The following is a 26,376-nucleotide window of genomic DNA, read 5'->3' as shown; positions in this document are numbered from 1 at the left end:
ACACTTTTCCCAGTTTACTCAGCTGTCCTACTGTCCTGGGGAAACACAGTCCAAATCTCAGAGAGGGAGTCGTTTTTCTGCCAAAGGACAGGGAGGGAAATCAGTTTGGGGACAGTCATTTTTACATTTCGAAAAAGAATGTATCTCCTAAACCTCAAATACGACAGACTCAAATAAAAATATTTTTTTAGTCTCACATCATGGTCAGCTCAAGAGAAGAACGTGAGAAAGAAAACAGAAGAGAGATACAGAGAAAAGAAGCTCAAGCCAGCTAGGAGGAAAGGGGTTAGTGAGGCAGAAGGAAAGAGAAAGGCCACTGCCGTCCGTCCATCCACACAGTTCTTGTGCCCCATGATCCCAGCTCACTCCCACTTCAACAAACCAAGGGCTCGTTGCTTAATTAAGACGTGGAAGTCAGACGTCTGCTGTTTGTCATCCTGCTTTACCGTGTTCACGGTAGGGGGAGTGTACCTGGAGTCACTACTGTCCTAGGTGCTGAGGATTCAACCAAGAGATCAGGAAGGTTTTCCTTTGATAGTTCCTGGATAATTACTTCTGCCCCCAAATTATTTTGTTCTCTTTCAAAGATTCCCATTACCTCTACATTGTATCCTCAGACCTGATCATTATATTTTCTTATCTGGTCTCTCACTTTTATCTGTCTCCTTGTTTTCTGTTTCCCTCATTTACTAATTCAATATTTTGCACTGTCCAATTGCTTATTCAGTGCTTTGGTTGGGATTTAAAATTTTAACACCATATTTTCATCCCTATTTAATAATTCATTACTTAAGACTATGTTCTTTGTATGATGGTTTGCTTTTGTTGAAGATGGGCATATCCTTTGAATCCTATTGATGAGAGAAATAATATAGCTTCTAAAAACTTTAGTTCTACTTCAGAGAAAGGCAGCCTTTACGAATCTTCAGATTTTGTGATTCTCTTTTTTTAAAAAAATATTTTTTAAGTTGTAGACAGACACAATACCTCTATTTTATTTATTTATTTTTAATGTGGTGCTGAGGATTGAACGCAGTGCCTCACACATGCTAGGCAAATATTCTACCAACTGAGCTACAACCCCATCCCTTTTTGTGGTTCTCTTTTTGTGAATTGCAGGTTTCCTTCATAGGTCCTTCCCCTTGAATTTCTTGTGTTACTTGGAAAGAACTATATTTTTCCAGTAAAATAAATATATTTTCCTGGTCTTTCCCTAATGTTTACAATACAGCTGCCATGGCTTCAGGTATCACATACATTCAAAACAGGAAGAAGAAAAAAGGGGTATGTTAACCATGCTTATTGCTTTTATTTTTTTCTTTTTTTAGGAAAGCAAAAGCTTTCTCAGAAGTCTCCTAGAAAGCCTCTAGTGTTCCGAACAGTATCAGAGAAATACCTCTGCCTATCTAGGAGCCTAGCAAACAAATATTTAGCTCTTCCAGCCTAAGAAGTGGAGACAAGCAAGGAAGAAAGGTGTTGGCAAAGAGGTTACCAATCAATAAAGTTGGCCACAGGGCCCAAGGGGAGGCTTCCAAAAAGGCCCCTCGTTGTTGCCTTTACCCACGTTCCAGGGAGGAACAGTCTTTGCTTTTCAGAGCCCATTTCCGCTACATCCTGGACAATTAAGTGTCTCTCAATGGCGTCTTCAATCCAGTTCTTACAACATGAAGATTCAGCAAAAATTCCTCCAATTTCTGACATAGATGTAACACCCATCCTTGGATTCTCATACCGCTGCCCCTGTTGATTTTTTCTTATTTGTTGATTATGTTGAATATTTTAATGAATTTGTGAACAGTAACTGGCTCATGCTTGTGTCATGTCATCATGCCCCAAAGTATACTCTTTTCTTAGATAAATACACTGAAATCTGCCATTAGCCGATGCTGCAATGATGGGTTAGCTCTCTCATGAGGAAGTAGTTCAGTCACCTGGAAGCCGCAGTGGAACCAGATGGGGACTTGAGAGAAGAGAGGGATGGGGGAGGCCTCAGGAAAAGGAAAGGAGGACCAGGAGGGAAATAGCAAAGTGCCTGCTGCTGCGTTTGTGAGCTTGGATAGGGGTTGCTAGTGCACTGTGGCAACAATTACCATCACTTTCCTTTCTAGCCTCTGTGTGCCTTCTCCTGTCCTCTGACTCCCTTTCTTCCTCTTTGCTGTCTGAATAATTCTGCTTCTTAATCCCTATAATATAAATCATATTTTGATTTTTCCCTGTTGTAAAACAAAGAGGAATATTCTAGATTTTCCTCTAATAAAAAGAAAGGAAAAGCATTTTAAATCACAAAGTTCCAAATCAAATTTTCCCAGTGAATCTGTACTCTCAAGTAGAAAGAAAGAATTTTTTTCTCCCTCCAGAACTATAAAAAAAAACACACACAAAAACAACAACAACAAAAAAACTAATGTTATCAAGATGAAGGGGGAATTAGGAATGAGTGAATCAGAGTGGGTGTAAGAGCAGGAACCAGGCAACCACCAAGGAACAGACCATGTCATTGCTCAGTCCCCTCTGGCCTGCCCTTCTAGCTGACCGGAAGCACAGCTGTCCTCCCCCAGGTCAGTAAGGAAGGACAGAGGGGGCCCTTGCCTTCTTTGTGACTCTCCAACAAATGGCATGGAAAGGTATCAGCAGAAAACAAAATAAACAATCTGTCATGCCCAGAGAAAACTCTGAGTGACTAAGAGAACAGGCCCTGCAAAGTCCTCCCTAGAGCATACCTGAGGAATGAAGATGAAGCAGTTGATTGTGGTTGTGCAAACAAAGATGCCTCCAGATGTGAGTCCAAAGACGAGGTTGGGCCAGGAGTGCAAGTATCTGGTGACTACAAAGAGCAGCCCTGCAGCCAGTACCAGGAGGTTGACCCCAACCATGATTGTTAGGGACTGATTCACAGGAGGAGAGCTGACGTGGTCTGTCAGGCCAGCCAGGTAGGCACCATACAGCAAGAACAGTCCCTGGAGGAGGAGAGGGTAACCAGAGACACAGAGAAGTGGAATGACATGTTAAAGAGCAGTAGGGTTGAGATGTCCCCATTTAAAACTGGGTAAATAATAGCTACCTCAAAGGGTTGATATGAGAATTTGTTAAGAAAACACATAGGAAAAGCTTGTGGCATCCTTTCTACTCAGTAGGTGCTTAATAAATGTTATTTTCCTCTCTTTTACTGAGAATTAGTTTATCAGAGACCAGCAAGTCAGCCATTAGACAAGAATCTTCTGGGATAAGGCAAAGGACAGGCTTATGTGGGTGGATTGGGGCGCTGCAGAAGGGGTGATGGGCACTAGAAGGGCTGCTGGTGGTGAGGGCTACTGCATCCATTGTGTTGGTTTTGCACTGCATGAAGCTGAGGGGACACGTGGAAGCTGAAATCGACCAGTGGTTTGCTTCTCAAGTCCTGTGCCACAGCAGGGCACTGCCCAGAGGGAGGGGCTTTTTTTCTTCTTCTAATTTTCCAAAAGACACCATCTGCTTGCCAAGCTCTGCACCTGCAAGATTGCATCTGCCTAGAAGAGATGGCGTTTTCTAACTTACACAAAAGATCTCTATAGGCTAGCGGTGGCTGTGTGCCAGGGGGGTTTATGGGAGATGAAGGATGGAAAGAGAAGAACAAAGGCGGGCTGGGACTTAGGCAGGACTATGGGGCAGGAACAGGCAACAGATGCTCCCCCTATACTTTTTGCTGCTTTGTGACATTCCCTGTCTCCACCACAAGGAACTATTTTTTTCCTCTTTCCGTGTATATGAACCTGCTTTCAGAGTGCTCACTTGTACTAAAGACAAAATAACTCACAGCACCTTAAACTGCTGCTTTTCCCAGAAGGAACTTTATATATACAGAAATCAAAGCTTCAATCCATAATCCACAACACATAGATTCAACATATGCTTGCCTTTCTGACTATATATAAAGTATGACACTACGTATTTGGTGGAAATTAGTGCTCTACAGAAAAGGTCATGGTCCTAGCTTTCAGAGCAATCAGTATGGTAGAGACATTTGAAGGAAGCATCAAGATATCCCTGTTTTTAACACAGATGTGAGGATGCCATAGGGGACAAGGTGGGGCTGGGAACATGGGGAGTCAAAAGGAGAAGAATGATAGTAAGGTTAGGTATCTGCAGGACACTCCTGTGACCCAGAAATCAATCATCTAGGCAACCCCACCTGCAGGGACAGCCCTATGATAATTTCTGGAGCATTGGCTATGCCAGGAGGGACAGGATCAGCATGGCAGAGAAGCCTTTGGAGCTCTCATGCCCAGCATGCCAAATGGGGCTGAAGGCTAAACGTGGCCACCCTGAGCTCTTCAATGACTAGGAGACACAAAAGTTAGGGGACCAGTGGGGCCTGGCTTTTGGTTTACTGATACCAGTTAGGTGATACCTGTCAGCATTGGGTATCATTAGTAAACTTATCAGAGGTGAATGAAATTAATTCTGTGATGTGAAATATTCAAATACAGCCAGGCATGGTGGGACACACCAGTAATCCCATCAACTGGGGAGGCTGAGGCAGGAGGATCGCATATTCCAGGCAGCCTTGGCAATTTGACGAGACCCTGTCTCAAAACAGAAAATGAATGCTTATGTAGCATGTGCAAAAGCCCTGAGTTCAAGCCCCATTACCAAAAAAGAAAAAAAAATAGGAATAAATGTTCAAATATATATTTCTTTTTAAAATTTATTTTTATTTTTAAATTATTTTTTCAAATATATATTTTTAATAAAACATTTAATTTGGTTAAAATTCTTGCTAAAAGGGAATTAGGCATGAATAAAGCATCTATACATCCATGCTTCCTGTTGAGTGTGTCAGAACTGATCCTTTAAGTCATTTGCCTTCACTGCTAAGGATGGAGTAGGGGTAGCTGACAGGCTCAGATGGGGGATCCTGGAACCTAATGTGGGGATTGGCTCCTCACTGACTGGCCTCTGGGGGTCTGGCTCAGTCAGTTTCCTGATGCTCAGCACTCTTTCCTCCTTTCCTTCTTTGTCCTACAGAACAATAGCACAGTGAAATTAAGTGGAAATGAGAACATATAAAGGGCAATGGAGGAAAAAAAAGTCAAGGTGGGTCACATAGTGTTGCTATGGGAAAGTGCTGGGTTTCCCTGCTGGAGAGCGTAGACTCTGTTACAGGGGCTTGAAGAAGTAGTAGAGGGCCTGTGTTTCTCAGAACTGTTGGTGAACAGTGGAAGAACAAAAACAATAATATCATCTTCTTTTATCAAATATTTCGATCAGAGTAGTATATACACATAGTTAAAAAGCAACATTTCCCTGCCTCAGTCCACCATGCCAAGGTCTGTTCCTAGTAGTAGAATGGGTCAAGTTCACCTTTAAAAGCCACCTATTGCTATAAAAATTCTCCCTCCAGCCTCCCAGGCCTCCTTGCCTGGATAGTTAATAGCAGGCTCATGTCCGGTAAGGCTGCCCAGTTCACTGAAGCAGGTCTGCCATTGGCCCTCAAAACTGAAAAGCAACTAAGGGTCTAATCTGTTCTGAGGACTGTCCTTAACTGCCCTGTACAGGTTTCCTGTACCCTCTGGAAAGAGTTTCCAACATTTGCTCATCTAACAGAGACACATGAGTCTCAGAATGGGAGATTGGGGCAGTATGGGAGATACTCTGAGGCAGCTAGATCCCTCAAGGGACACTGTGGATGCTGCTGTCTTAGAGCCACACCTGTACCCAACTAGAGCAAGAAAGTCAGGTGGGTGAAAGGCAGTGGGAGACCAAGACACAGTCGTGAAGAAAGACACAAGACACACAGTAGAAGCCATTAGGAGAGCAAACTAAGCTGAGTGGAATGTCTCGTATTTTTCTTACAGGGGAGCTATGGAAAAAATGGGTCTTGTCCAATTAACTTAAAAACCAGACCACTAAATTAGAGAAACAATAGATAAATTCCAGATGATGTAGAGAAGACTGAATGAGAAAATCCAAAGAGTTAAAAAAGTGACCCCTGAAAAAATAGAGAAATAAAAGGCTCATGGCTTTGAGATGTTTGCACCAACAGAGATCTCCTCTGAGTTCAAACTCTCTATAGACATCATTAGTTAATGGACCTCATTAATCCCTGTAATCCCCTCTTCATATCCATTTTGTTGGTGACAGACTTTCATTGAGACATAGTTACCTACCTTGCATCCCAAAACGAGAGCAATCCAGACATCAGAGTACCGTGAAGCACAGAAGTGTGTGTTGGTGAAAGAGCAGGACACATCTCTCCCTGTCACCTAGGAGGGACACAGGGTCAGGACTGAGGGTACTCACAATTACCAGCATCACACAGCAGATCTTTGTGAACATCCTAGAGAATGGACTCCCCCAGAGCACATAACCCCCCCTCAGTAAGTAAATTGGAAAAATGTAGGTGATTCCATTAGAACCTAAATGAGAGTGACTATGAGGTGGAAGGAAAGATGATAAAGTTGGGTGGATACTAGGTGCTTGGTGGTAGCAGGGTTTACCTTTCAATCATATGCTTTGCTACCCAATTATTTAATATGCTGCCTCATTGATATTACAGATTAGTTCACATCATGGACCTTTACTTGCAAATGTTGGATTCTTACGTTAGATCTTGCAATGTCATGATTCTGCTGTACTTCTCAGCCTCTTGTGAGGCTGGAGGAAAAGAGACTTAGAGTGGTTAAATAACTTCCCCAAAGTCACATGGCTGATGAGCTTGGTAGAACTGGGATTTGAACCAGGGAAACTCCAAAGACTACCTCCAAAACCACCACGTCCTCTCAACAGTTAGGGGAAGGCACCTACCCCTTAGCTGAAAGTTCTCATTATGGACAATGTGGAAGCAGAGATAACTGCCAGTGTGTTGACATCTCACAGATGCCAGGAGAAGGCATCAGGGGCAGGAGGCACGGTGGAAGTGACACTGAAGCCTATGGAAAAGGGGCAGGGCACTCATGGTAGCCCCAACCCTACACTCTCCTTCCTCTACTTGTTTCAACTATGGCCACACAATGAATGCTCCTGGGAAAATGACCCCTGTGACCACAGAGGCCAGCCCAGTCAGGAATTAGAATCCCCAGAGTTTGGGTTCCTCACCGTCATGCTGACACTGAGGATCTGGAGGCACTGAATGGGATCAGTCAGCACCCATGTCATGAGCAGGATCACATCAGCCATCACCAGGGCTGCCACCAACCCCAGCAACTGCAGGTCTTTGATAATCTGCAAGAGTCAAGATTGAAATGTTCTCTGTCTGTTGGCTACCTGACACAGGGGCTAGAATGTCCTACATGCTCTGAGCAGTAAGCTCCAGGGACAGGCCTCTCAAGGAGCTTCAAATGCAGACATCAAACATGAAACAGGCATCAAACATTTGCAATGACTTTAGAATCGTTGTCATAATTGTTACATCAAACATTTCCATTTGTTTAACTTTTTCACACCCTATTTCTTCTGACAAAGAATTCAAAGGGTCTTATAAAATAAATACACTGTTGTTTCTAGATACATTTATATGAGCACAGAGAGATCTGGAGGTTTTTTATATTAAACTGTTAGTAACTATTAATTCAGGGTGGAATTGAGAGATGGTCGTAGGTACAGGAGGAATTACTAACATTTTCTTCATAAACATATGAATTATGTGACCTAATATGAAGAAAATGTTACTTTTGTGACCATAAAAATAAAATTAAGAAAAAATACACATGCATTCTAACAGGATAAAATATTGAAAAATATGAGGGAACAGAGAAGCCTGATGAAGGCCTAGGTGGGAAGCACAGGCAGCATCGGAGACCTAAGCTTATTATTATTATATTTTTTGTACCAGGGATTGAACCCTCTGAGCAACATCTCCACCCCTTTTTATTTTTGTATTTTGAGGCAGGTTCTTGCTAAGTTGCTGAGGGTCTTGCTGAGTTACTGAGGCTGGCTTTGAACTCATGATTCTCTTGCCTCAGTCTCCCAAGCCACTGAGTGGATCTAATCTTTTGATAGCCAATGGAAAGAAAGAGGCACAACCAGGTACATGATTTAAGGTGAGATAAAATAAATCAGTTGGCTAATCAAACTGCTCAAATCAGCCATAAATAGAAACTCTCCAAAGCAACCAGTGTGTGTGTAGGGATTGGGGGAGGCCATTATGTGTAGAGGAACAAAGAAAAGGAAGATATTATACTCCTCATTAGATATATAAAGCCAAGTGAGCATATAGTGGAAGGGCATCTTCAAGATGAAAGAGAAAAAGAAAACCCTGGTCTAGAATCTGTACCCAGAAATACATTTTGCAGGAACTGGGGATGTAGCTCAATGGGAGAGAACTTGCCTAGCATGCACAAGGCCCTGGGTCCAACTCCCAGAACTGGGGGAAAAGTATAAGTGTGTGTGTGTATGTGTGCGTGTGTGTGTGTGTATTTTTCAGAAAAAAAGGCAAAATAAAGACTTCTTTAGATATACAAAAACTGAAAGAATTCCAAACTAGTACACACACACTAGAAGGAAAGGAAAATGAAAATGATACCAGATGGTGGATCTACACAGGAAATTAAGACCACTGGAGTGATAACTATGTGGAAAAATATATGATTCATATTTATAATTTATATACCTCAAAAGATAATTGATTGTATAAACAAAAGTAACAATAATTGTATGGGCCTTATAATATATATTAAAGTAAAAACAATGACACAAAGGTGGGGATGAGGAGTGAATGCATACTGTTGTAAGGTGCCTACACAACACATGAGTGCAAATTACATACATATGTACAAACTCTTACAGAAGCCAAAGAGGAGGGAATAGTTCCCAACTCATTCTATAAGGTCAGCATTTCCTTGATATCAAACCTAGAAAATGATACTACAAGAAAAGAAATCGATGGGCAATATCCACTAAAAGTACAAGTATACAAACTATAAACAATATTTTTACAAAAATGAATACAAATAAACAAAAAGGATAATACACATTAGAAAAAAATAAATTGTTTTCTCAATTTTTTTTTTAAAAAGAGGATAATACATCACGACCAATTGAAGTTTCTCAGAGATGTAAGGTTGATTTAACATCCCAAATCATTTAGTATAACCCACCATCTGAAAAATCTAAAAAAGAAAAACCTTATGACAAAACCCAACATTAATTCTTGGTAAAAATTCTCAGAAAAATGAGAATAGAAAAGAATTTTTCAACTGGATAAACAGCATCTACAATGAAACATTCATGCTTAGTTTTGAAAAGCTGAATGCTTTCCCCATAAGAATAACTCAAGAATATCTGCCCTCACCACCTCTGTTCAAGAATGTACTGTTGTTTCTATCCAGTGCCAGCAGAGAAGAGATGTTTATTCACAGATAATTTAATCATCTATGTAGAAAATCTGATGGAATCCATAAAAAAGCTGCTACAAATAATATGTAGTTTAGTGAAGTTGCAGCAAAATATATTCTATTTGTATGCTATACTTTATAGCAAAATCCAATCTGAGGGCTGAGGCTATACCTCAGTGGCAGAGCGCTTGCCTAGCGTTTGTGAGGCACTGGGTTTGATCCTCAGCACCACATAAAAATGAACAAATAAATAAAGGCATTTTGTCTATCTACAACTACAAAAAAATAAAAATAAAAATAAACAGTCTGAAAGTAAAATTTAAAAAACAACAACATGTATAATAGCATACGAATATGAATACTTAGGAATAAATCTGTTAAAATATATGAAAGATTTATTTTGAAAAGTACAAAAAAATTGCAGAGTTGAAATGAAAGAAAGCCTAAATAAATGGAGAAATATACTGCATTCATGGGTCAGAAGACCCAACACTGTTAAGCAATCAATTCTCTACAATTTGATCTATAGATTCAACATAAATCAAGAATCCAGTAGGATTTTTGTAGAGGTTGAAAAACTGATTAAAAAATTCATATGAAATTCAAAGAACCTAAAGTAACAAAAACAACATTGAAAGAGAAGAACACAGTTGGAGAGTAAACATTCCCTGCTTTTAAGATTTAATAGGAAGCCACAGAAATAAAGGTAGTTTGGTACTGTTGTCAAGATTAAAAAAAAAAAAAACCCACATACAACAATGAGACAAAAGAAAGAGTCTAGTAACAGATCGATACATCTCTGAGCAACTGATTTTTGAGAGAAATGCAAAGGTAAATCAGTGAAGAAAAACAGCCTTCTCAACAAATTGTATAGGAACAATAGTATATTCATGTGCAAAAAGGTGAACTTTGATTAATATATCACACCATATTACAAAATTTACTCAAAATGGATCATAGTTCTAGATGTAAAAACGAAAACGCTAAAATTTCTAGAAGTAAACACAGGAAAAAAAATCTTTTAGTCCCTTAAGTTAGGCAAACATTTCTTAATATGATACTGAAAACTGATCCATAAAGAACAAATAAGTAAATTGGAATTCATCAAAATTAGCAATGTCTTCTGTTTGAATGACAAATAAAATAAAGGGCACAAAGTATGAGAAAAATCTTTGCAAATCATAATTTTTCTTGCCTAAAAAAAAACAACCCACAAAAAAACAAAACCTATTTTTGAAAAAGGAGTCAGTGTTCTGGAGGGATAGACGCATTTTCCGTCCTTTTGGGCAATCTTCTTCATCTGTGTGGTTACTCACAGCTGAGCTTTTGATAAATATTCATCATGATTTGATAATGTTTGAAAAAAAATCTCATTCCAGAGAAGTAGACTCCAGCTGAATTTTATATTAGGTCTGGAAAGAGCCTCTAGCCAAAGAGGCTGATGGTCAGGCTTTGAGGTCTGGTGCTTAGGGGAAAATTGCGGAAATTTGGTTAGGTTGATGCTGGACACCAGGGACACGTAGGTGATCTACTTTAACATAGTTCTGGGGTTGCTTCTATCGGCTGCATGGGTATCGTCTTGCTTGCTCACAGCTCTAGTCACATCTTTCTCAGTACAAAGAACTGCCTTCTTCATTGAAAAGAACTAGGATCCAGGGAGAGCAATAGTTCTGCTCATTTGCTATAGCTTCTCTCTAATCATTTTTTCCCTCCACTTCTAACTCACACCTGTGCCAAGAAATAGTCTCTCTGGGCATCTTGTTCTCCCTCACACCTGTGCCTGGAATCTCCATAGGGCCTGGAATGGGTGTGCATGAAGCAGAGCCTGTGTTTAAAGATCTATCTCCCAATAGTATTAGCTCACAGCCTTCCAGACCTGGGGCTTTTTGAGACCACCTGACTCAAAGGTTTTAAGTGAGGAACAAGAACTTCAAATCATCCTAAGAGGGGCAAGGTCCACAGACCCACACGTTTCTCTAGCTTTTAATCCACGTGGAGCTGCTGCCTGCAATCCAGTGTTGTGTATTTGCTGTCAACTCACCACTCTCTTGTCTGGGACTCTCTGGGTAAACACCTTGTAGAGTCGCCAGCTCTTCCCCAGAACAGGGCCAAACACAAGGGAGGTCCCAATGCACAGCAGAGACAGTCTTATCTATAGGTGGAAGGGGACAGAAGCAAGAGTCAGGACAGGAATCTTCATCGGTCTCCATGCATTCTGATCTACAAAGCTTCAGGTCCATAGAGGGCATCAAATAGAAGATGGACCTAAGTGGCTGAGTGTGACAGGGATCACCTGTGAAAGTGCCCATGCCAGGGATATGAGGAACCGCTACTCTCGGGAGCAGCTGATGGAAAAATTTATCCAAGCTTTAGCATTGTATTCAAAACAAAATTTCAAAATGTCACCTACCTGAATGAGAGTTTCCATTGAGCTCCCTGCAAAAACATCTTGAATCCCAAAGAGGTAAGCACTACTGTAAGTCAGACAACTGCCCAGTAAGGTCACAATGTTCAGATTGGGACTGGACATCTTCACAATCCTAGATGGAATTAGGAAGAAAGATGCTTTAAACTATGACTCTTTGCACTGGGGTCAAAGATCTCCAAGATCCAAGCTTCCTCTCCAGCATAATCTTCAATGCAGCCCCAGAGTGAAGGCTCCTGCTGGGAAGAAACCACTTCACTGCCCTGTGAAAACTTATGGCCTATTCAAATTTATTTTCAAAAAGAACTAAATTCTGGCACTTCTTGCAAAGAAGGCTGACTACCTACACTCAGGAGGCAGCAGACAGGAGTTAGGATGGTATCCATGAAGTTTAGGGTTGCTAAGGGATTGCTGTATACAGCTGAGTGAATAAATAACTAGCAGGTAGATACCCAGAGAGACAGTTTGGAGCTTTTAGAAATGAGCTATAAGGTAAATTTCTCTCTGAAAAGAGGTTTGGAATTTTTTGCATACACTCTGTACTTTAATTGACATGTAAATTTTTCTTTTTCTACCTGAGGAAGAAAGAAGAAGCAGGGATGAAAAAGGCAGGAAATTAGGGCAGGATCTTTTCTCCAAGTAGTTTTAAATGAGGGTATAGAGCAGTTAGATGATTAGAGTGAGATGTGGACAATCAGGGTCTCAGTCTCTGAGCACCAGCAGAGATTCAGGCTGGGAAACCAGGCTTCCTGAATAGTGACTGAAAACAAATACAATTAACAAGTAACAAGAAGGAATGTAATTTTTTAAAGCATTTTAGTCTAAATAGTGTATTCTATATAAATGCAATATTACAACTAAGAATCATTTGATAATCACTGGATATATATACATATATATATGTATGTGTGTATGTGTGTGTGTGTGTGTGTGTGTGTGTGTATATATATATATATATATATATATATATATATATATATATATATATAATTTTTTATGTGTGGTACTGGGGATTGAACCCAGGACTTTGCACATGCTAGGCAGGTACTAAGCTATATCCCCAGCTCTTTATATTTTGTTTTGAGATAGTATCTTGCTAAATTACCATGGCTTCCCTTAAACTTGTGATCCTTCTGTCTCAGCCTCTTGATTAGCAGGAATTGTAGGCATGTGCCACCACACCCCACTTTATATTTGTATTTTATATAATAACTGGGGAGGAAGGCATTCTTCTCTGTCTCCAAGTTACCTGATTGAATGGCTTAAAGGCCAGGACAAGGTTAAACTATCCACTTAAGGTAGCCTATTTTATATTCTGTTTTATAATTATTTACATATTTTAATTGTACAAATTAATGGGGTTGACAGTGACATTTCTATATATGAAAACATCATGCCTTAATCATATCTAACCTCCCTATTACCCTCCTTTGTCCCCCACCCCCTTCCTCTTTTCCTTCCTTAATAGACTTTCTTCTACTTTCAGGTTTTTGTTTTGTTTTGTTTTTTAAGTTTCCACATATGAGAGAAAACAGGTGACACTTGTCTTTTTGTGTCTGGCTTAGTTTTTTTTTTTTTTTTTTAACATGATGATTCCCCAGTTCCATCCAGCAATCAAATAATGACATAATTTCATTCTTCTTTATCAATGAATAATTTTCTACTACACACACACACACACACACACCATATTTACTTTATTCATTCATGCATTGATGGGAACCTAAGCTGATTTCATAATTTGGCTACTGCGAATAGTGCTTCAGCAATAAACGTGGGCATGCAGGTATCACTATAGTATGCTGACTTCATTTCCTTTGGGGGTACACCCAGGAGTGGGAAAGCTGGATCATATGGTAGTGTGCTATTGTTAGTTTTCTTCTTCTTCTTCCTCCTTCTTCCTTCTTCCTCCTCCTCCTCCTCCTTCTTCTTCTTCTTTTTCCTTTTCTTTTCTTTCTCTCTCTTTCTTTCTCTCTCTCTTTCTTTCTTTTTCCTTTTTTTTTTTTGAGAAACTCCATACTGTTTTCTACAGTGGGTATACTAATTTACATTCCCTTTACATTCCCACCAATAGTGTGTAAGAATTCCCTTTTTTTTCCCCCACATCCTCACCAACATTTGTTAATTTTTTTTCCATAACAGCCATTCAGTGCGACCTATTTTGATGACAGTATTTAGGAGGCATTCAACAAGCAGTCTGGCATGTTGCATTTGCCAGTGTCATAATCACCATGTGCCACATGGCTGGCATCTTAATATATCCCCATACACCAGAACACCGTACCATCACCCTGAAATTCAGCCTGGTCACCACAGGCCAATATACATTTGAGCTTAACTTTGTCTTATAGTTAAAAAAAATGTTGATTTTTTTCTCTCTCTAAAAATGAGAACAACTTTCATGTGTTCCCTTGTAAAATAGGGTAATAATAATTATAATACTTTCTATCTGAGAGTTTTGAGGCACTATTGCAAAGTGCTTGGCACAGAGCTTGGCACACAGTAGGCATGTCACCAACATTAGGGACCAGTATTATAATCTCACCATTGTCCATGTTTCAGTAACCTAGGAATCATCTTTTTCTTCTTCTGTTATCACCTTTGCTCAATCACCAAGTTCTCTTCTTTCTTATGTCACTCTTTCTTCTCATCTCCATTCCTGTTATCACATTTATCCAAGACACAGTCATGTGAGAGACAGGAGATAAAGTCAGGTGTGACAGGTGGGGATGATGGCTCTAGGCCTCTGTTTCCTCTTCCATGAAATGAAGATAACATCATCTTTCATACCCCCCAGGTCATTGTGGGGCCCAAAAGAAGTATGAGCCAAAACTTAATTCTAAGGTGATATAAAAATATTAAGTTTTAGATTTTTGGTGTAACTTTTCACTTTCTGCAACAGCATTTTTTTTCCTGTTATAGCACATCCTGTACCTTACTTTTATTTTCCTAAAATACCACCTTTATCACTTAGCAAGAATGACATGTAATTGGGGATTAGCTCAATGGTACAGCATTCTCCTAGTATGGATGAGGCCCTGGGTTTGACCCCTAATACTGCGCCCCCCCAAACTGTGATATCTAAAAGAAATTTTTTCTTTCTTCTGTCATTTACCTTAAGTTTCCTCTATCCAAATTTAAGACCTAGCCTATCCTACCTAGACACATTCTCAGGTCTGCCTCCTCTGCCTCCATGTTTTCTAATTGTGGACTTACTGTAGAGTGATCTTCCCTAGTTTCTTTGTCTCTCTAAGACAGAAGGGGGAAGATGTGGTAAATGTTAGCTACATAAATAGGAATGATGCTAACCAGCACTTTCACAAAGCATTCTTTAAGAAAAGTACTACTTTAGAAAGACTGACGTTGCCACTGACTTAGAGCAGAGGTCACATGCCATGGGGTTGGCCACTTGGAAGCCTGAGCAGTGATTTTAACCAGTGGGGAATTTGTGCAAGACCAATAATCAAGACCATGTCCCCCTGTCCCCTGTACCCCCTAGTTGCTCAAATGCTCCTGCACATAAGCCATGGATATCTGATGGTGACTTCCTTACCAAGCACCTGCCTGGATCTCACAGCCACACATCTGTTGTGTCTAGATCACTAATAGATAGGTTTCTCACTTTATTCTTCTCTGCCTCCAGTTTATCTGAATACCATAATCCTGTCTCCTTTGAGAGATTCAGTCCTGCATGGAATCTTGATTTAGAATTCTTCCCTTTTCTGATCTAGTTAAGAGGAACTCCTTAGTTTTGATGAAATAGATATTACATAGTATTCATATCTCAGACACTGGTGCAAATTCATTGTTCAAATGTCATGGTATAGACTTACATATATATTCTTTCATACTTTTTTTCTCAGGAAATTTTACTAAAAACTTGCCTCAGAAAAGGAAAAAGTGAATAGAAGATGATTTTCCTATTTTGTTTGGCCTAGTGAACACCTGTGAAGCTACTTAAAGGTAAATCATCTCTAATTTAGCAGGATAATTATGTCTGGGGAATGACTTTGCTATACTGATAGGAATTCAATCATCAATGTCATTTATATTTTTCTATTGAACTATTCAGCCTACATAGCTGAATAGTTTAATTCAGTCACAAACACACAATTTCCACAAAGTCATAAGATGTAAATAGTATATACTTAATTATAAATAGTGCCATCTACATTACTGTGTACCATTGATGAAGAGTTAAAAGCCTGAACTGGGTGACTGGCAGTCTGAAAAAAGGTGGTGGTATTAAAAAAAAAGATGTTATAGCTATCTCATTATCTTTTTCTTTTCATTCATTGTCTCAAGTGTAAGGCAAGAGCTTTCTTGATTTTTCTACTCTTAAGTAAGATTTCAGTATATGTAGAGAAATACTTAATAGATGTCTATAGAAAAATATCTATGTCTGCAGAACTTTTATAATCCTGAAGTATCATTTCAATAATCTTTAATGAATTCTGATGCTTAATTGGGATCCACCAGCTCATGGTATGATGTTTAAAAAAATCTTTATCAAATATTGGTTTCAGAATTTGAAGACATTATATAGGGAGTTATTGGGTTTAGAAACATGGCCTAAGATTGGGGCAGAAGGTAGTTCTTAACGTGCTGTGACTATTAGAAAATTTTCCTAAGATGTCATAGGCTGTGCTTTCTAAAATGCTACATGAATTGATGTAAGTAGTGTCACTGAGCTTTAACATATCCAAAACCAAATATGAATGTCTTTCCAAAAGGCTTTTTAGTGAAATAATTAAGATTTAAATTATAATTCTTTTTCAACCCCCTGTTTTTGATCTGTGCTACAATGGGATGCTAAATTCATCTCATATAGAACTCCAAACACTCTTATCATATCTGATGTGTTATCTGATGTGATCCCGAAAATCTGATCTTTTTGCTGTTGTGCCTATTTCTAATGTCTGATTAATTGTGATACTAATTCAGATTCTTTGCACCTCAAACTAATATTACTGTGACCTCTAGCCATTTATATTTAAACTCTGTATCATAAGAGCTGGCCTGCTCCCTTCTCTCCTGCCTGGGCTACCATCTTAGGAGGCCATCCCAGGAGATTTCATTAACCTTTCAACCTTCAGATTTGTAAATTCTCTATTATAATGACTTCACTTTATTCCACTCCTGACACCCACCCGTGGGTGTTATAGCCTGCATCTTATGATCATTGGAAATGATTCCACTTAAGGAATTTTAAACATCAGTAAGCTGCTCTTTGACTACAATCTGTCTAAAATTTGACTCCTAGTCTTCTCTCTCAACCTGCTTCTCCCACATTCTTACCCAGTCCAGATAACAGGAGTTCCATTTTTCCATTTGCTTGGACCAAAAACCTTGGAGTCATCCTTGACTCTTGCTCATTTCCCACATCCAATCTGTCATGAAATCTTGTTGGCTCCATTTTCAAAATACACCCGGCACCTAACCGCTTCTCACCACCTCTGCTGCCACCACCTGATCAAAGTCTTACTTGCAATAGCCTCCTAACTGGTCTCCTTGCTTCTAACCTGAAACTTCTCCAAAGGCTATTTTCAGCATGCACAGCAACTTGAGTGACACACTGAAGGTAAATTGGATCATGTCACTTCTCTGCACAAAACTCGAAATGGCTTTTGATTTCCAAGAGGAAAAGATAGTCTCTATCAGGGTCTCCAAAGCTTACTCAGTTGGTTCCCATTATCTCTCTAATTTTCTTTTTTATTTTAATTTTAAATTTTTTTTTTTTAGTTTTAGGTGGACACAATATCTTTATTTTATTTTTATGTGGTGCTGAGGGTGGAACCCAATGCTTCACACATGCCAGGCAAGCGCGCTACCACTTGAGCCACATCCCAAGCCCCTCTCTCTAATTTTCAAAATCTTCCCTGTGCCTATTCCCTTCCAGCCACAGAGCCCTCCCTCCTTGCTGCTTCTTGAAAATAGCAGGTACTCACACACTTCAAGGCTTTGAGAGGTATTCCCTTGCCTGGATATTTCCATCCATATATTTGCCTGGTTCATCTCCTTTCTGTCTTCATATCTTGTTCAAATATTACCTTCTCAACCAGAGCTATAATGGTATCACCATTTAAAAGTATATCCTTCCTCCAGAATTTAAATCATTTTAATCCTTCTTTATTCCCTTCTTCCCATGCTATCACAGTACTTATTACCTTTTAATACAGTACCTAATGCATTTAATTGTTGTTTCTCCCAAACCTAGAGTCCCAATTAGAATTGCTCATGATGAACTCCCAGCATTAGACCCAGATATTCAAAGCACTCACTAAACACTTGATGAATGAATGAATGAAAGTCTCCTATCCTCTAGCCCTCTCATATGCTTCCTCTTTTTTTTTTTTTTTTTGGTACTGTGCATTGAACTCAGGAGCACTCGACCACTGAGTCTCATCCTTAGTCCTATTTTTTTTTTTTAATTTTCTTTAGAGACAGGAGGATCTCACTGAGTTGCTTAGCATGTTGCTTTTGCTGAGGCTGGCTTTGAACTCTCCATCTTCCTGTCTCAGCCTTCCAAGCAGCTGGGATTATAGGCTACACCATAGCATCTGGTTTATATGCTTACTCTTAATACCCCTTCCTCACTGACAGCCAGCCTACAGACCTCCATTTCCTTGGTTCTTTTACTTCCTCCAAATCTGTCTCTTCCTTTATCTACCCAGTTTTAAATCTCTAGTTGGTCACCTGGACTCTTCTTTCAACAATATCCTAACAAGCTCTTTTGCTACGTGTTAAGGCTTAGATATGTGATGTCCTCTAAAAAGTTCATGTGGCAATATCCAGAGGTAAAATGATTCAATTATGAGAGCTGTATCCTCATCAGTGGTTAATTCATTTGATGGATTAATAATTTGAATGGATCAATAGATGATAACTGTAGGCAGGTGGAGCGTAACAGGAGGAACAAGGTCACTGGGGGGTGTGGCCTTGGGGATTTTATTTTGTCTCTGACTCTTCTTTTTTTCTCCTACTTCTTCCTGGCTTCCAAGAACCCAGCAGCTTTTGATGTTCTGCTTCATCTCAGGCCTAGAGCAATGGAATTGGCTGACCATGGACTAAACCTCTGAAACCAAGAGTCCAAACTAAACTTTTCCTCCTCGAAATTGTTCTTGTTAGGTATTTTGGTCAAAGTGATGGAAAGCTAACACATTGCATCTACCCAATAAAACTCAGATAAGAATTACGACCCATTAACTGATTTTACATCAAGGCAGCTGAGGCTGCTGGAGAAAAATTGTACAACTTTGCAGATTACTGTCACCAAAATCAGTCACCTCCAACATCAATCATCCAAGTTTACTGTCCCACCTATCTTTTTACTTGTTCTCTGAATATTCCTCTACATTTGCTTTATGAGTGACTTACCTTATTGGAGTCAAAGAAATAAGAGCACTATCTGTATGGATGATGTCCTCAAGTCTAGGTTTGGGGCCATTCCCCATGTTCTTATAATCCACTGGTGTACATATGCATTAATAAATTGTCATGCTAATAATAATACCACCATTCTGTTTCCATTCTCAAAAGTCAGTCTGTTTCCAATTCATCTATATCTCAGTCCCTAGCACAGTCTTTGGAAAATGCTGTTTCTATAACTTTGTAGTATGAATGTATAAATTTATTAATGGATGTGGAAGGCCCATCTTTTCTTCCTGCCTAATCATATTTTTGTCCTTTTTTGCTGATCTCACTGTTTTTGCTAATTTTCTTTTTAGATGAAGGATAGGAAATAGGCAGGTGAGTCCAGTGGCTCTAAAGTGCCAGAAATCTCTGAGAGTCATGGTCTGGCTCATGCCTGTGTGTTAAGACAAGAGGGACACATGTTGGATGACAACAGCAGTTCCAAGGAGATACCTGTGGTCTCAGAATGGCTGAGAACTAGCTGGCATTATTGAATACAAAAAGGCCAGAAATATTTTTGAGACTCTGATTGCTATAGACTTCCACGAACATTGAGTTTTAGAAAACTGATATACCACTTAGAAAATGGATACACCCCAAATTCTCACTGGAAAAACTTGTTGTCTGGGTGAACCCTTCTTTGGCTTCCCTTGGGGCTAAAAGGAGTCTAAAAATGAAAGAGAGAAAGGATCCTAGAAGGATGTTTGTGAAGCTTTTAGCTCTCCCAGTCTCTGATTCCAGGAAAGGGCAATATCTGAGGGAGTATTTATCCATGAAGGCACGTGCACATATATGTTCTCCTGTTTCCAATGAGATCAGCCTGCTTCCAAGATCCATTTCTATTGGCCAGATTCTTCCTGGAGAATTCTCCTAGGAAATGCTTTTTATAATGTCTTTTACATCATGTGCCACGGGCTATGCAGGCCCAGAGATATGACAAGAGCCTTTGCTGAGCTGGTGATAGATGAGACCTCATCTTCATGACCACACAGATTTCCAACTCTTTGCTGACATCAGAAGTTAATAATAAGCACCTCTCTCTCAAGTGTCTGGAAAACCTGCTGATTCTGGAATGATTTGACGCTTGTAGCTAGGCTAAGAAGCATGACTTCTTTTTATGTACTTGAAGCTAGCAAATGATGATTTGATATGAGCTAAAATAGTCAGCACTGCCTCTAGGTGGGCCTGGCTTCTCTAAATTATGCTTACATAGTTTTGTTTTACATTGAGAGAGCAAGCTTCCTAACCAGCAGTCTGTCAGTTCAGGTGGACAGATACCAACCTGGTTAGCCACAGCTGAACCCGATGAAATATATAAGGTCCCTTCGGGTTCTTCCCTTCTCAAGATATTCCAGAGAGCCAAGTTCTTCCCCTTATTGCTGATTTATTAATAAGCCAGTCATGCTGCATTTCTGCCTTTCTTCCTTAACTAGGACAATAGGTTGGCCTGGTTAGCAGAGATGCGGTAAACAGTCAACCAGTCAACAAATCATCCAAATAAAATATATAAGTGCAAAAGAAAACTTGCTAAATATTTTGCCCAAATTTCCCCTTTAATTACTTCAGTGTGCCCATGGTTTACTATTTACTATCTTGTTGATGATCATCATCTGTCAAGCATTAATTCGAAAAATCCTAAATATCAACTTGTCAAGATAGTAAGAGCTGGAGCCAGACATGGTGGTGCACACCTGTAATCCCAGAGGCTTGGGAAGCTGAGTCAGGAGAATCACAAGTTCAAAACCAAAACCTCAGCAGCTTAGCAAGACCCTAAGCAACTTAGTGAGACCCTGTCTCAAAATAATATATAGAAAAAGAGTTGGGGATGTGGCTCAATTCCTAGTACAAAAAAATTTTAAAAAGGGATTAAGAGCTGGAGATAGGAGGGAAAAGGAAATGTAACTCTGCCCTCAGCTCATTAAGATACCACTCCTGGGGGTGGGGATGGGAGGATTAGATGAACTCTAGATGGGGCAAAGGGGAGGGAGGGGAAGAGAGGGGACATGGGGGTAGGAAAGATGGAATGAGATAGTCATTATTACCCTAAGTACATGTATGAAGACATGAATGGTGTGACTCTATTTTGTGTACAACCAGAGATATGAAAAATTGTGCTCTATATGTGTAATATGAATTGCAATGCATTCTGCTGTCACATATAACAAATTAAAATTTTAAAAAATTTAGATACACTTTATAAAATAAAGTTCCTTTCCACTCTTTGCTAAAAAAGAAAAGCTACCACCTCCTTGGTTTCTAGCCTTTTCACTGCAAAGACAATTTTTTTTTTCATTTTTCTTTTCCTCTTTTAAAATAAAATAAAATTTCAATGTAATATGAATGTTATTTCTTCAATATCCATTGGGTCACTTAATAAGATCTATGTATTTGAATATATGGATATTAATACATGAACATACATATAAATTTACAGTGCACATATTTCAGAGTTCAGAGCTCTCTTGGACTATCAACAGTGCTAAGGAGCAAAACAAAAATACATTCTTCAACTCTTTTAAAAGCTGAAATGTGGAAATTTAGAAACAAGACCAAATACCCATTATCTCATTATAACGACTCAAGTTGAGGGGCAGTAGAGAAAAAGCATATTGATAAGTTCATGATATAAGCTGGTGAGAAGAAAGAAATAAAAGCCCCGAAGTGTACCCTTGGAATGGAAGCTTGTATGAACTTACTGAGAAATACTATGGCCACATGCCACATTGATTTTTTAAAAATTCATTTCCAAATGCATTTTTCCACATGTAACTGTGAAATATTTCAAATACCAGGGGAGAAAACAATAGAAACACAAATTTTCCTCTTTTCTTTGAAAACCTTAGACCCTAGAGTTACAATCCAGGCATGTGCTGTGATTTATGAGGCAGTGATTTCAACTTTCCCCCCTTTGCTGTGGGAAAAGGCCTTGAGCAAGTCCTAGCAGGCAACTGGCAGCACTTCCCAAAAGGCACACCAGATGCCCTGATTTTAAGTAGGGCATAAAGCACCAGCACAACTGGCCACAGGAAACACCCAATCACAGGAGTCTGCTTCCGGACCAGAGTGTCATTAGCTCCCAAGTGACTCACAAGTCAATCTCTTCGAGGCAGGAGGGAAGATTCACCTGCCATATGGGGAAACTTCCTCTCCCTCTCCTCCTCTTTCTCCTCCTCAACTTTGCATCAGAGAACATTGGGCCTTGGGGGATCTTGAAACCTGAGAGGAATCCTGAAGCAGAAAGCTGTTGGAGTGCTTCCCCACTGGCCACAAGCCATGAATTCATAATTCTGTGACTGGGTCTGACACAGCTCTGTCCCCATCAGCACCTTCTGTATGACTCTGAACCTAGATGAAGCTTACCGAGTATTTGTTAAAATGCATAAACTATTAGAATTTGAGGGGTCTTCCAGGTTCAAGGCTCAGAAGAGATAAAAGGAAGTGTGCTGCTAGGCAGGACCTGCCTTCTCCTCACCATTCCACCTCCACCAGGTGTATAGGGCAGAATTGGAGACCCGGAGGTCTGAGGCTCACAACTTGAAAACCAGTGATCTGCCCCGTCTCCCTCATTGTAAGATGAAGGGACTTGCATGTGGTTTTAGAGCCAGTCAGGGACCACACTGGGACAGCTGATCCAAATGTCCTGACTGGTTCCTCCAGGGTTCTTTTGCTTCCTCCTGGTAACTCCAGCCGCCTGGCATCCCTGTTCTCATACTAATGATTAACGAAGCTCTGCCAGGGGCCTTCCTGACCCAGATTTCTAACATGCTGTAGTAGTGTTAATAGGCCAAGGGTTTTCACCTGCCTCCTCAACTGAGGCTCCACAAAGGCCCCCATTCAGCTGTTGGTGTCACCAAGAGGACATAGAGGGAGAGTCCTGGGTGACCTGGGTTCACAGAGCCTCTGTAGTTTCTATGAGGTTTTTGTCTGCCTCTTCAGATTCTGTCCGCTAGCTTGGATCTTGGGCCTTGGCAGACTTTCCATTTTGCCTACTGGATTCACACACTGGCTAGAACTTCAGACTGAATTCTTACTGCAATTTCGGGTTCTTGGTTTCTGTATTTGTCTGGTGTCTCTCAATGTTGTCCCCAGCAGTGACAGGAGTTGTATATTTATTATATGCTAGAATCGATGTAAAAGGAACAACTAATAGATAATGTGTGTGTGTGCATGTGTGTGTGTGTGTGCACGCAAGCGCGTCTTTCATGGATTAATTCTGAGGTAGCCTGGTGTAGTGGAAATCAGACTGACTAAATTTACTAGCTGTGCATATTCAGTGATTTGCCTAACTACTCTGAGGTAGACTCTTCATCTGAAAATGGGGAAAACAGTATTTCTCCTGTGTGCTATCAAGGTTAGGAGATAATATATCTAAAGTGCAAAGCATAGAAAAGATACGTAATAGAAAGTAGCAACTATTAATCTTAAATTGTGTTTACACATATAGGAACTAAGATCTGATTTTATGAGTTTGAAGTGCTAAAGTGTCCTGAGGCACCTTTGAATGATCAGAAATTACACTATAGTCAAAATCATCTGAGCATGTCATTTCTATTTCTACAAATAGAGGTAGAATAATATTAAAAAGAGTAGGCAACGTAATCTATTTAATGTATACTAGGTAGTTGCTAAATGCTCGCTCTACGTAGGCTAATGCAACCTTCAAAGCATTCTGAGATAAAAAGCATCATACTTCTGTTTTTAAATATGGCAAAGGGTTAACAACGTTCAATAAAGTGATCAATCCACGTGCCTTGTAAGTGAGGAGATGGGATTTGAGATGGGATTTTATTCCATAGCTGAGTTCTTTCTTATGCCACTTAACCTTCACTGTTCACACACACGTAACTGGTCGTAAACACTGTTAAGGAAGAACCCTCATCCCCTTGTCTCTGTTTTCCTAACCAGGTTCACTGAAGAAACACTTCCTTCCTCTGTGCCCATGTGTGAAGCTTCTGGAGAAGTCTCACACATCTCCATATACAGCCCAGCATTTGCTTCCCTGAAAGCAAGGAGTGGCCAGTGGGACAGCCCTGGGCTATTCTCTTCCAAATGGTCTTTAGGGAAAGAATCTCCACATCTCTTTCCTCCTTTTGCTCCTCCAACAGGCAGTGGGCTCTCTCTCACTTCTTGGACCCTGTTTCAGCATTACATAAAGCAGTAGTTTCTCATTTAACTTTCACCAGAAATCCCTGTGCTTTCTTTTTAATCAAAAATCTTTTCATTTTGAAATTATTTAGGACACAAGAAGTTGCAAAAGCAGTACAGAGAGTTCATATGTACCCTTTACCCAGCTTTCCCCAGGAACATCTTACACAATCAGCATATGTAACCAAAACCAGGAAACTGACACTGGTGCAATATTCTTATCTGAACTATAGTCCCTATTTGAATTTCACTGGATTTACATGGGGTGTGTGTGTGTGTGTGTGTGTGTGCACGCACACACACACACATGTGCACATGTGTAGTTCTATGTGTAGATTAATGTAACAATCATCAGGTCAGGATACTGAACTGTTCCATCACACACACACACAAAACCCTCATGTTACTCCTTATAGTCACACCCTTTCTTCTACCCTAATTCTGACAACCATTTACTTGTTCTCTCATAACTACAAATTGGTCTTTTGAGAATGTTATGTAAATGGCATGCAATGTGTAAAACTTTGAGATTGGCTTATTTTACTTAACATAACACCCCTGAGATCTATCCAAGTTGCTGCAGGTATCAAGATGTTCCATTTTTATCGCTAGGTAGTCTTCCATTTAAAAAAATTTTTTTAGTTGTTAATGGACCATTTACTTTATTTTATGTATATGCAGTGCTGAGAATCAAACCCAGTGCCTCACATATGCTAGGCAAGCACTCTACCACTGAGCCACAACCCCAGCCTGGTAGTCTTCCATTTTAGGATGCCCCACAATTTTATATCCATTCACCTGTTGAAGGTCATTGGAGTTGCTCCCAGTTTTTCCCCCTAGCTTTACATTTATAATTGGCAAATAACTATTATATATTTACCGTGTACAATATGCTACTTCAATAAATGCATATATTTTGAGAAATTGAATCAAGTTAAATTAACATATCTATCACCTCACAAATTTTTTTGTTCTGAGCACATGAAAGATACACTTTTATAGCAATCTTAAAGCATAAAATACCTTATTATTAACTACACTCACCATGCTATACAATTGCTATCCGGAATCTAATCATCCTAGCTGAAACTTTATAACCTCTGCCCTGACCAGCATCTCTCCATTTCCAATCTTCACTTCAACCTTAGTTCTTGACAACCATAATTCTACTCTCTGCTTCTGAGTTTCAATTTTTAAAGTTCCACATATAAGACAATGCAACATTTGTTTTTATTGTGTCTTGCTTATCTCACTCAGTATAATGTCCTCTATATTTATCCATTTTGTCCCAAATGATAGGAAGCTCTTTTTAAAGGCTAAATAATATTCCTTTGTACCCAGATGCCACTTTTCTTTATGCAGACACTGATTCCGTATCTTAACTATTATGAATAATGCTACAATGAAGACGAGAGTGAAGATATCTCTCCCACATACTGATTTCATTTCCTTAGACTATATAACCAGAAGTGGGATTGCTGGATCATATGTAGTTCTCTTTTTATTTTTCTGAGGCAACTCCATATTATTTTCCCTGATGTACTTACTTACATTTCCACCAACACTGTACAATCTCCACATCCTCACCAACGCTTATTTTGCATCTTTTTGATAAAACTATTCTAACGGTTCTATCTCATTGTGGTTTAAATTCACATTTCCTTAATGATTAGTGATGTACTCACTAGCCATTTTGTTGTTGTTGTTGTTTTCTTTAAAGGAATGTCTATTTGTGTCCCCTGTCCATTTTTAGAATTGACTTATTTGTTTTCGTGCTATTGAGTTGAGTTCTTTATATGTTTTAGATATTTACCAAATATTTTCTCTCAGACATTACCTCTAAGAAAACTCTGCTTATTGTTTTCTTTGCTGTTTAGTTTGTTATTTAGATTCTGTTTTTATGTAATCTCATCTGTCCATTTTTTGCTTTTGTTGTGCTTTTGGGGTCATATCCAAAAAAAAAAATCATTGCCCAGACCAATGTCATGGAACTTCCCTGTTTCTTCTAGAAGTTTCATAGTGTCTTATATTTAAGTCTTTTATATATATATATATATATATATATATATATATATATATATA

At 39.4% G+C, this 26,376-nt stretch overlaps 1 protein-coding gene across 2 annotated transcripts in view; it reads right to left on the bottom strand.

Moving 5' to 3' along the window:
- Nucleotides 1-26,376, bottom strand: part of Gpr156 (G protein-coupled receptor 156) — a 60,331-nt gene that overhangs the window by 8,836 nt on the left and 25,119 nt on the right. The window contains exons 3-7 of one of the 2 annotated variants that reach the window (XM_027936146.2): nucleotides 11,722-11,851; nucleotides 11,353-11,463; nucleotides 7,075-7,200; nucleotides 6,147-6,242; nucleotides 2,721-2,957 (exon numbers count right to left, since the gene is read on the bottom strand). In XM_027936146.2, the coding sequence (XP_027791947.2) occupies nucleotides 2,721-2,957; nucleotides 6,147-6,242; nucleotides 7,075-7,200; nucleotides 11,353-11,463; nucleotides 11,722-11,851 (700 nt within the window). The remainder of the gene's footprint in view (nucleotides 1-2,720; nucleotides 2,958-6,146; nucleotides 6,243-7,074; nucleotides 7,201-11,352; nucleotides 11,464-11,721; nucleotides 11,852-26,376) is intronic. The other variant, XM_027936147.2, reaches the window with a different exon arrangement.

Source organism: Marmota flaviventris, chromosome 8 (genome assembly GCF_047511675.1).
Source record: "Marmota flaviventris isolate mMarFla1 chromosome 8, mMarFla1.hap1, whole genome shotgun sequence".
Taxonomy (NCBI): Eukaryota; Metazoa; Chordata; class Mammalia; order Rodentia; family Sciuridae; genus Marmota; species Marmota flaviventris.
Note: the sequence above shows the minus strand (reverse complement) of the source record. Positions and strands in the feature narration are given on the sequence as shown.